Source organism: Leptopilina boulardi, unplaced genomic scaffold (genome assembly GCF_019393585.1).
Source record: "Leptopilina boulardi isolate dan_hultmark-lab unplaced genomic scaffold, ZJU_Lbou_2.1 LbouV2_137, whole genome shotgun sequence".
Taxonomy (NCBI): Eukaryota; Metazoa; Arthropoda; class Insecta; order Hymenoptera; family Figitidae; genus Leptopilina; species Leptopilina boulardi.
The window spans coordinates 1,457,632-1,471,055 of NW_026137682.1; the positions used below are offsets into that span (position 1 = coordinate 1,457,632).

General features: G+C 24.6%; 1 protein-coding gene across 3 annotated transcripts in view; it reads left to right on the forward strand.

Annotated features, from left to right (window-relative positions):
• Positions 1–12,695, forward strand: part of LOC127291478 (T-box transcription factor T-A) — a 15,277-nt gene extending 2,582 nt beyond the window's left edge. Inside the window, exons 1-8 of one of the 3 annotated variants that reach the window (XM_051320645.1) lie at positions 5,917–6,725; positions 8,319–8,551; positions 9,728–9,823; positions 10,083–10,326; positions 10,428–10,581; positions 10,917–11,105; positions 11,196–11,698; positions 11,875–12,695. In XM_051320645.1, the coding sequence (XP_051176602.1) occupies positions 8,334–8,551; positions 9,728–9,823; positions 10,083–10,326; positions 10,428–10,581; positions 10,917–11,105; positions 11,196–11,698; positions 11,875–12,207 (1,737 nt within the window). In that variant the 5' untranslated portion in view covers positions 5,917–6,725; positions 8,319–8,333 and the 3' untranslated portion in view covers positions 12,208–12,695. Of the gene's footprint in view, positions 1–5,916; positions 6,726–8,318; positions 8,552–9,727; positions 9,824–10,082; positions 10,327–10,427; positions 10,582–10,916; positions 11,106–11,195; positions 11,699–11,874 lie in introns of those variants that run through there. The other 2 variants (XM_051320646.1, XM_051320647.1) reach the window with 2 other exon arrangements.
• Positions 12,696–13,424: the final 729 nt, after the last annotated feature.

Consider the following 13,424-nt stretch of genomic DNA (forward strand, 5'->3'; position numbering starts at 1 on the left):
GATGAAAACTATTTTATAGATTTTTTACAAAATATTTTTTCTTTCTTTGTTTAATTTTAAGAAATTAAATTGAGACAAATTAATCGAAACTAGACACACACGAGTCGTTCGATTTCATCATACCTTTCCAAAAGTGACCAATTTACATAAAAAAAAAATAAATAAAAAGAAACGATTTTACCGTCACATCGAAATTTAGTATTTCGAATCTCTTGCTCCAAATATTTTTAGTATTTTAAGAAAATTCCTCGTCTTGCATTCAATGCCAAAGATAATGTAAAATGCCGAACAACAATCTTCGATAAAATATTGTATCAGTGAAGAAATTCTTTTGCGCAAAAAAAAATTATGATAAAGGAACAGTTTAATTTAATTTGTTTAAAACAATTATCAATTTAATTAAGAATGAAGAAAAAATGTGAAATAAATATAAAAAGGAAAAAAATACCTCCTCATAATTAATAAGAATGTAATAAAATGAAGAAAATAGAAAAAACACAATTTCTATTTGAAAACTATTATTTTGGGTTCGCAGAACAAAAAAAATAGTAATTCTTTCTCAGTTATATTTTCAGTCTGATACAAATTTTATCGAAAGTAGAAAAAATTTGAATCTCATTTTTGTTGTATACACAAAAAATACGAGATTAATCATTGTCCTACTGTGATTAAATCAAAATTTTAGTGATGATTATAATTATTAATTAGAAGGTCACTCGCGTCCGAGAGAACATTATTTAGGGTCCTATGATTCAATTTCCTTAAACGTTGTAATGATTAAAAAAAAATTTAAGTAAACATTATTTTTATCAATGAAATAAAAATTCCCAATGAAAATTCATAAAATTGAAAATCAAAAATTAATTGATTAATTTGAGTTTCATAATCAACGTTCAAGGAATAGAATTAAACTCATGGAAAAAAAACCGATGGAGCTATGCGTGTATGAAAATTAATTTTTTCGAGAAGATAATCAAATTTTAGTCTCCCAATATGTTTACTTTGAGAAAAAAACACACACACACACACATTTTCAACAAATAGTACCTACGTAAATCAAAATCGTCGTTATATTTTCGACGGATTTGAATGTTAATTAATATTTGAGTTAATTTGAAAGTGAAACGTTTGTAAAATTATAACTTTAAATATATAAATTTTTAAATTATAATATTATAAACGTTTATAAGAAAAAATGTTAAAGCGTGACAGTATACATATATAATGAATGACGAGACAAAAGACAAGCGAGAAAGTGATCAGATGCTATTTAATTTATGAAAAATGATCTTAGAATTTTTTCGACAATTTCACTTAAAATGGTGCCTTTGATTATTATTATTTTTTAATTAATAAATTAAGCTTAATATAAGCTTTTAAAAGAATCTAGTGACAAAATTTCCTTAATGGATTCCTTCTAAAAAAATCTTTCACATAAAATATAATATAATGAAAAAAAAGATAAATAAAAAAAAAAATTAATAATGTATTTTTTGAAAATAGATCAAAGGTACCAGTGGTGGATTAATGTGCGTAAAAAAAATATAACGAAATACCAATTAGCTATAGATTTGTCAAAATAACAATTAATTCATAAGAAATGTAACATTTTTAGTTCCTATGAAAAAAAAAAAAATCATCAATAGAAAGAAGCATTACAAACAGAATAACTCTAATAATCATTAGGAATATAGAAAGATTTAAACTTTCATATCGTAACGTACGAATCAAATTTGACAATGCTAATAAGGTTTTTTCTTCTTGATAAAGATTTATATTTTACAGAGAATATTATTATCGAATCAAAAAAAAAACCTCGATAATATTTGATTTTTTCATTTTACAGGGTATACAGCGAATTTATTTAAATAATTAATTTTATTTTAAACAAGAAAATTAATATATTTATTAGAAAAAAAAATTAAATTTTTTTCAGAGAAAATTTTCATTCTCATGAAAATATTTGATTTTTAATTATAAAGAATCAAATTAATTTTAAGTTTTTTAAATTTTTTCGAGCCAAATTAGTCAACATTTTTCATTATAATTTCTTTGTTTTCAAATTAGTTATATTATTAGTTATATTTAATATTATCACCCTGTATATGAATACATATCAAATGTATATGAAAAACCCCAAGGGTTAGTTTCGAATTTTGTTTAAATATAGATATTATTTATAATAAGATTATTATTTGTAATAATATAACTGTCGAATTTAATTGAATAGTTTTGATCATTATTGAAAAAAAATTAATGGCAAATATCTTCTTCGATCGTTATTGCAAATCGCTATCATATTTTTAAAATTAATAATACTTATTACCTATATATGGAAACAAATTAATTTTTTTTTTCAAATTATGCTGATTAGATATCTATTAATGAATGACTTAATCACTTGGCATTTTTTTTTCCAGGAAGCTAAAAAGAATACGAATCAGTATTCACAATTTGACTATATATTATATAATATTCGTCGAATTCAATTAGTGTATAAAAAAAAATCAAGATGTAATTATTCATTCAGATATGAGCTATAAGAAGAATATAATTCATTTAAATGTTAATTATAATTTGACAAGTACAAATTACAAGTTATAAAATAATAAAAAAAAATCGTAAAAACTTTTTGGATTAAAATATTGTTTCAGAAAAAGTGTAAAAAAACAGTAATTTTTGAGGGAAATAATATTATTTCAAAAAGTTGTAAAAGTGAATTATTTTTTTGAATCAAATTATTGTTTCATGTAATTTTGATTTTTTGTATGAATTTTCAAAGGGAGAAGGGGAGGGGGGTACTTTTTTTAAGAAAAAAGTGAATTTTTCTCTAAGAAAAAGAAAGTAAAAAATTTTCATTTTTTGCGTTTATATCAATCGATTTATTAATTATATTATGAAACGATTGTGAGTAACGTTGAAGGAAATAAACGTTTATATGATAAATCGTAGTATATATATATATTGTAATTAACATAATATTTTTTTCTCAGCTGATCCCGGAAAATTTTATGACCACTCCTGTTTTTCCATTTTCTCCTAAATCCCAAAATGGTAATGGCAGTTCAAAGAATTCGAGAAATGGCGAAGTTTTGCAACGAATTATGGCTGAAGATTGTTATTACATAATACCAAAATTTTCCACATCCAATTCATCAGAAAATTCAACTGTAAGTCTTTTTTTTTTTTTTTTGTTATTTATTTTATAGAAAAAGAAAAATTTTCTTTTTTTCTACTGATGAGGTAAATTATGATTTTTAAAATTAATATTTAAGAAATTAATTTTTATTATTATTAATTTCGAGAATTTATTTTCTACTTTTATTTATTTTTTCATTAAAAATTAATTAGAAATATGCTGCCATAATGGACTGTCGTAATGGATTATCACAGGAATGGATTGAACCAGTTCAACCGCAAAATGTTCAAATTGCTTATTTAAATAATTCACCGACATTTCTTCTTCACAAGGGAAATATTGGAAATTCAACAAATAATTGCACCTCTTGCCAGTGTAACAAATTAAATGAAAACCATGAAAATAACAATGATTCCGAAGGTCTAGACCTTCGAGTCACTGAAAGTTCAAAAAATCAAAAAACTGATTCCAAAGATGATTTGTAAATATATAAGTTTCAATAGTTTTTACAAGTTCTTTTTTGTTTTTCTTTTAATTTTTGTTTAATTTTAATTTTTTATTTCTACATTCTATAAAAAAAAAATCAAATGTTTAGTTATTTGTATATCTATACTTGTATTGTTATATCAATGTAATTAATATTGATATTCAGATTATTATTGAAGTTAATATTATTAACAATTTATTTTCAAGAAAACTTTAGCATTGTTTTGAAATTTAACGCATATTTTGAAAATAAATCATTAAAAAAAATTTAAGTTAATTAAATTATTCAGTGAAATATAATGAAATTAATTTTTAATTAGAAAATTAAATAATTAAATATAATTTCATTTATCCATGGAAATATATTGTGAAAGAAATTTTCTTTGGAAAATTGTCTATGGCGATAGGGAATTCGCGGCAGGTTAAACGAAACAACAACAAAAAAAAAGGGGAAAAAAAGGATGAGATAAGAGTGCCTTCTAATGGTAGCTAGTCAAATAATGGATAGATGTCATAAAAATTCTTGGGTTAATCAATGTTTACCGTTGAAACTGTTGAGGGATTCTCCAGGATTTTATAACACCTGCGCCGTCTGCTTATTGAATATATATATATATATAAGAAAAGATGGGTGGCCGAAGGGTACATTGGTTTGCATTTATGCGTTTATGTTTATGTCCTCCACAAGATTTATATTATGTTATTATATATATATATATATATATATATATATATATATATATATATATATATATATATATATATATATATATATATATATATTTGAGGCACGTTGCCGACCATTGAGACATCACTATCTTTAAAAAAAAGGGATAATATACATGTTATGCATGCTGTGAATTTATCTAAACGTATCAATTTTCTATCTTTTCAGTAGCAGTTGCATACAATTTATTAATAAATTTTAACTAATTCATAATAAAAAATTAGTCACTAATTCAAATTTTTTACTTATTTAGAATTAGAGAGATATTCTATCAGAATTATAAAAATATTAATTTGATTTATTTATAGAAACTGAAATTAAAAATCAAGAAAAATGATCATAATAGAAAATAATTTTACTTATTTAAAAAAATGACCATTCTTTATAAATATACGCAGAAAAATGAATACGAGAAGTAAAAAAGAATTCACATGAAAAAAAAAATCAAGGTAAAATTTAAGGTACGGCCTCATAAATTTTTTAGAATGATTTTGAACATGTTTCGAAAAAAAAAAATGTTTAAAGTAAATAGAAAATGTCTGTGAGATAAAATAAAAAAACACAGCAAACATATGTTCCTCGTCAAATATATTCGTAATATAGACGAGAGCTCCGCTACAGACATATATAGATGTTGATTTTTGTGATTTAGCCTGAAACGCGTTTTAGATCCAGGATCCATATTCCGTATGGCTATTTTGAAAGCTTTTATCTTTTAATGACTAAAACAAAAAAAAAAAAAAAAAAGAGTAACGATGCAACGATAACTAAATAAAACGAACGACCTTAATTTTTTAAATATTGTCTTAGAATTGTCTTAAATGAAAAGTTCAAATTTTCACCGAATCAAAATTTTCTCTTTCAAATCAAGAATTTTTATCTTATAATAAAATTCATAATTTCAAAATTTTTTTGATAAATTGTAAAACAATTATGTTTTTTTATTATATCGGAAAATCAAAGAATTCTTTATAAAATCAAATTATTTGTTACGATTTCAAAAAGAATCGTGCTAAATAATTTTTAAAAAAAATTAATTGAAATAAATGTTAATAATAATATAATATATAATATAAAAATATAAATTAATATTTATCTAAAAATTAAAATTTGAACTTTTTCTCAAAATTTCTATTATTTTTCATTGTCCATTTTTTTACGCTTTTCTTCATGATTCAAAATAATTAACTGTATATATTTTAAAAAATTTTAATTTTTTCAAGAAAAAAAATTAGTTTTCTTTAATTTTTCATAATGAAATTATTTAAGATTCTAAAGAATGCCGAAAAACAACTGACATTTCTAAACAATTTTTCCAAAAATTAAAATTCTAAAATGATGAAAATAAAATTTAACAATTAAAATTTTAATAAATAGAATAATTTAAAATTTTTAATAATCCGAGAACAAAATTTACGCCTATCAACAATATAAATTTTAATGGATTAAAATTTCACTTCCTTAATGCTTAATTTTTGAAAAATCATAAAAATAATTTAAAAATCATTTAAGATGGAGAAAATGATAATTACAACGTTTAGAAAACATCTGAAACGATACCTTGACACACTTGTATCCTACGAAAATGCACAAAAATTCACTCTGCTTAAAAAACAGGTCACTTCTATTAATCTCAAAATTATCAAAAGAAGCTATCATATGAAAACACATAGAAGAGGAACATTTTTTTTCAAATCTATAAAAATCGACTTCTTAAAAAAAAAAGAGAGAAAGAATCTAATTCGTAACACGTCGCATGTTGACTAGGCGCATCTTGAGAAAATTTGTGAAAAAGAATATTATCTTCTTCTTCTTCTTCTTCTTGAGGGATGAGAACTCAGAAGAGATTCTGGTTCTCCAACCGCAAGAAGCGACGGTGAACAATGGATCTCTTACATATTAGTCGAGGGGCGGTCTCACGACGATGAAAAAGCCTAACTCAAAAATAAACAATCAGAATATTATCGTTATACCATTGGCACGATGTGAGTTGAAAGGCGTGCCTTCAACTTAAAACCAAATGGTTTAAAAACCAATGGTCTCAAGCTACCGGAAACATGAATCGAGCCGCCAATGGTGCAAGTTGTTCAGCCATCTTTTTACTCTAAGCAATACTAATTAAGTCTGATTATCGTCTATAGAGGTGGAAAAGTGGGCAGCCAATTGATGATACAACAAACGCAAAGGAACTGGAGGATGCGAGTCCAACGTTTTCTTCGCCAGCTAGTGCGAAATATCGCGCCCAAGTGTTACAAGCAACACAAGCCACGAGAAGTTGACGAGAATATATAATAATCAAAATCTATAACGTGTGATTTGCTAAAAAACATTGTGCGACGGATGTGTGTATATTGTATACCCTCACCTGCAAAGGTATATAATTACTTTGTTTAGCCAAGTGTTAGAGTATAGCGGCGCCCCGGGAGCGACTGATTAAATCGGTCTCTAATTGATAAATTCATCATAAAAATAAATAAATAAATAGATCATTCTCCAAATATATATCCTCATAGCAAAAAGGGGTATATTAATCCATTTTCATCGTTCCGGTTTTTTATTGAGATCCCTTCAAGATGTTCTGCAAAATTTCAAGATGCAACATTAAAAACAATATTTGATTTGTTTCAGCAAATATTTTACTCACACTACTGTTAAATTCTTTCAATTGTAATTTTTCTTTTCTTTCTTTTTTCAAGTGACTAATAACAGGGATACTTAAGACATTCTCTCTCAATAATTAAGTTTCGAAAAAATTAATAAAAAAAAATTATTTAAAAATTGAAATACAAATTTATTAAATTCAATAATTTTTTTAATTAAAAAATTTCTTTATAAATTTAACAATTTTAATATTCAATTATTTTGCCAATTAAATTATTTTATATGTATGAAGTCTTTCTTGCATTAAAGAAAGAGGCAATTATTCAAAAAAAAAAAAAAAAACCTTTGTCAAACAATTTTTTTTAGCGAAATCGTTTAATAAATAAAAAAATTAAAATTTTTTCTAAATAAATGAATATAAAAACATAGAATTTTTTTAACACATTAATAATGTTTCTACTTTAAAGCTATATAATAATTATAGATTATTTTGTTGAATTTTAAATTCCTTCAATTATTTTTGAAAATCAATTATTATTTTAAATTCAATTGTTTTCGAAATTCAAATTTTTAATAAATTGAATCATTCTCATGTTGTATACAAACTAAATTATTATTTAAAAAACAAAAAAAAAAAATTTTGCAATTAAAATTTATTTATTTCTATAATTTTGTAAATTCAAATTTTCCATGTTAATTTATTTTTGTTAATTAAATTATTTTCATTTTTTTTAATTATACTTTGTAGCTTCAATTATTTGTTTAAAAATTATGAAAATGTGAAGAAATATGAAAAAAATGAAAAATTTACCATATTGCGACTTTGATTGCGAAATCTTCGAAATCGTTTAATATAATTAAATTACATAACAATTGAATTTCACAATAATAATTATTTAATTATTAAAAAACTGAATTTCTTGATTCAATATAGTATAATTTTATTAGTCTATTTAAAATCATTTTTTCCAAAAAAATATTCTCTTAAACAATGTGAAAAATATTAACTATTAACATTATTGTTATTATTTAATTATTATTTAATATTAACATATTAAAAATATGACATCCAAGTTAAAAATGGATGTCCTTGTTTAATCTTTACATAATACCAATCGTCATTGTTGCCCTCGGTTTTGCGTTTAATTCAAATTTATTTTCAATACTTAAATTAATTCCCATTAAAAATGAATTACTGATGAAAATTATTGTCTGATAAAAGAAAATAATGAAATTAATTAATAATTTAAAAAATAATCGAAAGCATTATTGTTTGTTTTGTTGAGAAAAATCGTCACGCCTTTTTACTATTAGGAAATAAATTTAATGTGAAAATGTAATTTACATATATTTTTTTATTAAAAGATATAATATATAAGAATGCAGAATTCTGCGGAAAATTCACCGCGATCCACGAGCTGCTGTGAACGAGAGAGAGATCGAATTGGAGATGAACGAGATGAAAGAAACACAAGATCAACAAGTGCACAAGAATGTATATCAAATAATCAAGCTCTTTCGCTTTCATTAGAAGATAGAGAATTGTGGACGAGATTTCAGTGCATCACGAATGAGATGATCGTCACAAAAAATGGAAGGTAAGATTTTATTTCTATTCTTCTATTTGTAAAAATAAAAAGAAACAATCGTCCGCTTCAAATATTAAATTAATAGAGAGTCTGTCGCTGAAGAAACCAGAAGAAAATAACACAAATGAAGAATATATGTAAAGAAAAAGAAAAGAAAGCCCTAAAAAAAAGTTGCAATAAAAAGTAAAAAATCAGTGTTCTTTTATTTAATAAATACCAATTTCTTTAAACATGAGAACACGTGTATTTATCAGTTTAACTATAATAAGTAAAAATGCAGAAAGAAATCTGCAAAAACATTAACTCATTCATATATATATATAAGAAATCAAAGTTATTTATTCTTTTAAATTCGCCAATTAAGATAAATATTAATCATTCAATAAATGTTGAAAGGTGACTGGACCACGCGTCATATTCAACAAAAAATCAAGTTTTATTCCAAATAAAAGCCTAAGAGCGTGACCATGTAACAATAATGCAGGGCAATAAAATTTTATTACACGCAAGACATATTTCGGTACCTTTGTAAAAATGCCGCTCTACGTTTTTTCTTCTATTCTCAGTGTTAGAATGTTTCAATTCAAAGTCTACTATATATATAGTGTTAGAGTTCAAACAAAATTCTTTTAAAACCAAAATCAAAATTTTATTCTAAAGTTATAAAAAAAAAAAATACTAAAATAAAGAAATTAATTAACCACGTATCATTTTATGCGTCAAGATATATTTCGTAACAGTTCATTTAAATATTAAAAAAAATTTTTTTTTGAATTTTACAAGTGAAATTTCCAATTGAAAGTGTAATTTCTGCTGAGATTTAGTATATAAAAGATTATAATTAAAAAAAATTTTAATAAATTTTAAATTCATATTAGATTCATATAATTTACATTTGAAAAGTAATTTTTTAGTATACTAACTAGTTAAAAAATTATTTAATTGAAAATTTTCTTTTTTCTTCAAACATAAGTTCCCTGTATATTTAATTTTTATGGTACTGGGGAATTTAATTTATCTTTTCATTTTCAGAATGACAAAAATATTTTTTTTAGAAAGATTTAATTGTTTTATTATAATACATTAATTTAGAAAAAAGAAAATTTCATCTGATTTGAATTTAAGGAAGATTCTAATTGATTAATAATTTTTAATCAATCATTAATTTAATTGCTAATTTTGCAGACGAATGTTTCCTGTTGTCAAAGTAGTGGCACGCGGATTAGAGCCGGCGGCAATGTATACATTACTTTTAGAATTTGTACAAATTGATCCTCACAGGTGAGTTAATTGATAATTAATAAATTTCACTCTATCTAAAATTTGTAAATTACATTTATATATTTTTTAAAAATATTTTCCCATATTTATCCATTAAAATTACTGCCAATTTAATTAAATTACTTTTAAAGTTCATACCTTTTAGATTCGTACGAATTAATATTATTTATTACTAATTAATAATTAAATTAAATCACCATAATATTAAATAATAAAATAATAGGAAATTTTTATTTTGAAAATAATTTGTTTCGTTTAGATGGAAATACGTAAATGGCGAATGGGTTCCAGGAGGTAAGGCAGAAGTTGCTCCACCAAATCCGATTTACATTCACCCCGAGAGTCCAAATTTTGGTGCTCATTGGATGAAAGAAGCCGTTTCGTTTGCTAAAGTAAAATTAACAAACAAATCTAACGGGAATGGACAAATAATGTTAAATTCCTTACACAAATATGAGCCGCGAGTTCATTTAGTTCGAGTGGGTGCGGAAGAACAAAGAACGGTATTTTTTGTTTTCTTTAATTTTCAACAAACAAAGAAAATTTGTTTAAGACAAATTTATTAATTTCTTGTGTCTATTTTTTTGTTCTATTCGATATCAAGGTTCTCACGTACCGATTTCCCGAAACTCAATTCATTGCAGTGACAGCATATCAAAATGAAGAAGTGACGAGTTTAAAAATTAAATACAACCCTTTTGCAAAAGCTTTTTTGGACGCAAAAGAAAGACCAACCGATCCACAGTCTTATCCTCAATGTATGTATAGAAAAATTTTCTTTATATTTTGAATTTAATTTCAATAACTAAATAAAATATAATTAAAAATATTAGAGAAATTAAATAAATTCTATGTATTTTTATGTCTGTAATTGTTTTTCAAATAATTTTAATTTAAGTATCATGAATTTGTAGACAATGTTTTTTTAACTTGAAAGTCTTGTTCTTTAACAAAAAAAAAAAAAATTATTTAACTCTGTATATCAGTACTCACCGCGTTTCTGTCGATCGGAAATACAAAATTGTATTAGTGAATGAGTGTGTATTAGCAGTTTGTGCAACTAATTATCACGTCTCTGAAACTGTGATTTCAGATGCAGGAGCTTGGTTTCTTCCACAGACACCGATGAGTTACGAGTACAATCCGGCGATTGCTGTTGCACAAAGCCAAGTATCCAGTTCGTCCAGTAATATGTCCAATTCATGTACCATATCATCGACAAATCACAAGGGAACTTGTCGATCTGCTCCTTACACCTTAAGGCACAAGTACATGCAAGATGGTTAGTATCAGAAAATTATGATTCATTTTTATAAAATATTTTCAATTAAAAAAAAAATGAATCAATTTAAAATGAATATTTAATTTTTAGAACAGCATGTGGATCCTTACAGTCCGGTACCAATTCTTCATTCAGCAGCGTATGTTGCAGCGACTGGATGGTCCCCCAGAAGTCCTGAGCAAATTTCCTCACTGAATTCTTCCCTAGCTCCAGAGTGGCCATCGTCACCGTCATCATCGCCGACCTCACCTTCAGCATCTTCTTATTCGCATTCAACTCTAGGTAGACACGGCTGTATAACAACATCCGCTACAACAGCCGCTTGTACTTTATACGTTCCAACAATTCCTTCAAGTTGTAATCCCTCCCCTCATGAACAAAATCACTGTTCAGACTCATCGGTTTGGATTCATCCGTCCTCTGTCTCCGATCAAATTCAACAACAGCAACAACAATCGTATTTGAATCTCAATCTTCATTTGCATCACCAAATTTCCTCGTATCCTGCAGCCACACACAGCTTACATCAAACTCTTCACTCAACAGGAAATCCGCCAGGAATACCAATACCACCATCTCATGAATATCAGCAGGTTTAAAATATTTCTAAAAAATTTATTTTAATTAGAAATTAACTAAAAAAAATTATAAAAATAGTTTTTATAAGAATAGAATTTTTATATCAAATAAAAAAAATAATATTTTAAAAATATTAAATTTTTTAATTAAATATTATTTAATTATTAAGATAAATTACAAACTTTTATAGGAATATCATCATCAAAATCACTCACATCAGCATCATCAAACGCAATTGCTTCATTTGCAATCACACAGTGAAGCAACATCGTCACCTGCAGCAGAATATGAGACGCCGAAAGATCATCATGAAATTGCTTATCCAAATCCAAATAATCCTGAGGAAGTGGACATTTCTAATGAAAGTGAACGTCGCTTTGTTACAACTGTAATTGATCATCGGTCCAATAATAATAATCATCATCATCATCAACATCAGCACGATCCTTCAACTGGCGATGATCAATCATCTGGATGGACTCCACTCACTCCACCACCAGTTCCTCAAACAACTGCCACTTGAATTTTCAAAAACTCTTCTCTCGAATATCGAATTTATTTATACTCAATTCTAAAAGAAAAAGAATAAAATACTTTTTTTTACCAGTGTTTTATTTTTAAGACTAGGAAGCAAAAGAGAGAGAGAGAAAGAGAGATGCCCTGTTATAATGCGAAATAAGAAATGTTGGTAGTTCTTAAATTTTGAAAATTTGTTAAGTTTCTAACGCAGCAACTATTGCGAGGGAAATTATTATAGACTTGTTTATTTTTAGCCAAAAAAACTTTTTTTTAGAAATTAGTTTTGAAGAATTGACTAGAAAAAACAACTGGAATTAAATATAGTTGAAATTGAAAAATATTTAACAATCTTATGTAAATTAATTTTATTGAAAACTAAATTATGAATTTTAAAACAAAATTATATACATAGATTAATTTTATATTTAAAATATTAAATTTTTCTGCAAATCATTACAAATTGTCGTAAATGTTGCACCTATCTGTTTGTTTTATATATACAAGAAATACAATTTAAAATTGATTTTTTAATAAAATATTATCTATTAAAAAAATGGTTTCTTGTAAAAATTAAAATAAAATTATATAAAATTGGTTTATTTTTATTAATAATAAAAATACGTATTTTCGCAAGAAATTTAAATGAAGGTAACAATAATTATTTACTTAATTAATATTTATTTTAATTATTTTAATTAATTAATAATTTATTTTAATTAGTTTCTTTTAAAGAAATTTTTAGCACTTTAAAAAAAGTTTTTAAAAAGGAATTTTTAAATTTCTTTTGAAAAAATACATATATACTTATTATTTCCATTTAATTGTGCTTTTTAAAGTAATTTAGAAAATTACACTATTATTTTTAACCATTAAATTTTAATGAAATAAAACTTATAATTAATCTTATAAACACCATAAATACAATAACAACTTTTTAGGTTATGTCAGACAAAAGCAAGAATAAAAGAAGCAAATGATCCTAAATTTTAGATATAAAATTACCTCTGTACTTTTTAAATGTAAATTTCTATTCCAACATATTAATTATTGTCTCATAATCAAATAAACTTATTTTTTATACGAGGATTTCATACTCACCATACAAAACTATATTTTGATCCTCAATTGTCCAAAAATGTTTACAAACTATATTTTTAATAGCATATTTAAAAAATACAACATTTTTTTCAAACTACATTCTTTTTAACATTTTTAAACAAG